The sequence below is a fragment of the Acanthisitta chloris genome, unplaced genomic scaffold (assembly GCF_000695815.1).
Source record: "Acanthisitta chloris isolate BGI_N310 unplaced genomic scaffold, ASM69581v1 scaffold11922, whole genome shotgun sequence".
NCBI lineage: Eukaryota > Metazoa > Chordata > Aves > Passeriformes > Acanthisittidae > Acanthisitta > Acanthisitta chloris.
In genome coordinates, this window is record NW_008661098.1 from 169,735 (window position 1) to 172,371 (window position 2,637).

The 2,637-nt window shown below is 37.8% G+C and overlaps 1 protein-coding gene across 1 annotated transcript in view; it reads right to left on the minus strand.

Annotated features, from left to right (window-relative positions):
- The window catches only part of DUT (deoxyuridine triphosphatase), a gene marked incomplete at its 5' end in the record, with an annotated part of 4,743 nt that overhangs the window by 823 nt on the left and 1,283 nt on the right, over window positions 1-2,637 (minus strand). Inside the window, 2 exons of the mRNA XM_009070107.1 lie at window positions 662-736; window positions 2,318-2,362. Coding sequence (XP_009068355.1) covers window positions 662-736; window positions 2,318-2,362 — 120 coding nt within the window. The remainder of the gene's footprint in view (window positions 1-661; window positions 737-2,317; window positions 2,363-2,637) is intronic.

Sequence of the window (2,637 nt, forward strand, 5' to 3'; positions counted from 1 at the left end):
GTGTCATTATGCCTAAGTACTGCAGAGGAGAGACAGGTGTATTCATAACGTGGCTCCTTTTCTGACCTAGACCTGGGAATTCAGGGGGAAAAAGCCCTGAGCTGATAAAAGGAAAACCGAATTTCTCACTAGTTCCCAATGTGGTTCACAGACATTCTATAAGCAGCTTGTGCTGTGCAGTTCCAGGAAAGGCTGCAAAAACATTGGCAATGTTGTAGCTGGGCACTGAGGCTTAAAACTGTTTGCAGAGAGACAGCATGATAAAGGGAAAATCATATCTTTATTACTCATGTTTCCCAGGATCCTGGAGAAGTGTTTACCTCAAAAACTGACCAGCTAAATTTTTTTTTTTCAGAGACAGAAAGTTGCACTTCAGTAGAGCTTGTGAATCCAGTGCTTAGCTAAGTAGGGTTTTTTTGCTTGCTTTTGTGGTGGTGAGGTGTTTCTGGGGGTGGTTTTTTGCATGCTGCTTAATTTGCTAGGAACGGAATTGTTTTGTGTTCCCTTAACAGGACATTGTTGGGTATCTACGTGTTCGTTAATTGTAAGACTAAAAATGTTCTCAGATAATTCTAACTCTGCATAAACCTTTAAAGAAAAAAATAGTTTCTCATTCTGAGTCAGATGGATGAAAACAAGCTCTGCCAAGCTGAACACTTACCTTCAAAAGTCTCCTTGCCAAAGTTGAAGAGTACCACGCCAACATTTCCCCTGTAATCCTCATCAATAACACCAGCTGGCATGAGAAAGAATCAAGAGGGATATCCAGTTAATAAATGTCAGTATATTTGATAACTAGATAAGGTTTAAATTGGTAAATGCTCTATCTACTGACATCTTTTATATTACTCATGTACAATTAAACAATACTGAGACATCTAAAAATCCTAATCAGTCTTGCAAAACGAATCTAAAAACACCATCACGTGCCAAGATGCGTTTTACCACTGTACTACTAATTTTAGTTGTAATACCCTGCCTGAAATGAAGACAGCTGGACCAAATTCAGGCTCCATTTGTTCTGCTAACTTCAGCTCCTTGAGTGTCAAGAAGAAATCTGTTCTTACCTCCAGCATTTCATTTGAGAGCTATGGATTTGCACAGATCCAATTCCCATACCTCTGGCAGGGTAACAGAACTAGAGCTTTAAGGAATGGATTGTCATTCACCTGTATTCAAGTACCAAGGCTGTAGAACTAGCTTGCTCTTGTATTTTGTATAAGGTGTTAGCTCAAGAGCGCTACACAATTGATTGGCTGTTTTATAGAATACTGTGTCCATAATTTAGTTAATTGGGTGTTTGTTCACATGAGTCAATCCCCTGGAGAGCTGGAAGCCAGAATTCATATCTGGCACATAATATTAACTACATATGCTCATAAATGCATAGAGAGTTCATTAGCTTTTTGGATAAAATCTGAATTTGACAAACCATTCTCAAGTGTTTCTGTACAGCTAAGACAACATTTTTCTAGACCATATGCTGGGATATCGGTAGGCATTACTCAGAATGGAATTTGCTAATTTAACATGATGAGGGCTGGTTTTGTTTGCTACAATACAGTATTCTGCTCTAAGCTTAAAATAATTGGGGTTTTTTTGAGATCTCTGTGAATTTTTAACATAGATTAAAGAAAAGCTCAGTATATTTAAAAAAAACCCTATCCTGTTTAAAACAGATCAGTTGCTAGGGCTGGATGAAAGAACCCCAAAACAGACTGGTAGAAAGTGGGAATTTGTTTATTTCTGTTTAAAAATATTTCAGTTTTGAAGTCAATTAATGTAGAAAATTATGAGTTTAAATTTCATTTGATTTAAATAATGTTGTTTTCATTAGCAAAGAGTAAACTAAAGCTCTTTTCATGCTAATAATCAGTTCTGCCCACAGTGATGCTGCATTCCAGTGCTTTCTATCACCCCCTTGAGTATCCTTACTATACATTTTCTGTGTGAAAGAATATCTGTATGTTATTGATTTAATGCATCTTATGTGAGACTGAATCACACATAAATGTTTAGTCAAAAGGGAAAAAGCAGAATATAGAAAGTCATCTTCAACACCTCAACCAAAAAATAACTTCTGCCTGGCATTGCCTACAAAAGTATGGTACAGTTATTATTTTAAAACATCAGAAATACTTTTATAATTCAGCAGGTTTTAAACCAATGACAATGCACTGGCTCTCAGTGCTATCAAGTTACTCCTTTTGCCAGACTACCCATCAAGCATTATGTATTTACACACATTACACTGTGAACTTAAGGTACTTTGTAATCAATAATTACAAAGTCTCAATAAGAAGAACACAAATCTTACCCCCAACATCTATGAAGTGCTTTGCAGCTAAACCAGAACGTGGGGCTAGAAAACAAGACATGTTTTGTAAGTATATTCATTTATTTTTTTTCAAAAGACAGTATTTATAGGTTATATAGTCAATGAGGCTGGTGAAGGGACTTGAGCACAAGTGCTATGAGGAGAGGCTGAGGGAGCTGGGGGTGTTTAGCCTGGAGAAGAGGAGGCTCAGGGGAGACCTTATCACCCTCTACAACTCCCTGAAAGGAGGTTGGAGTCAGGTGGGGGTTGGTCTCTTCTCCCAGGCAACCAGCAGGAGGACAAGAGGGCACAGACTCAAG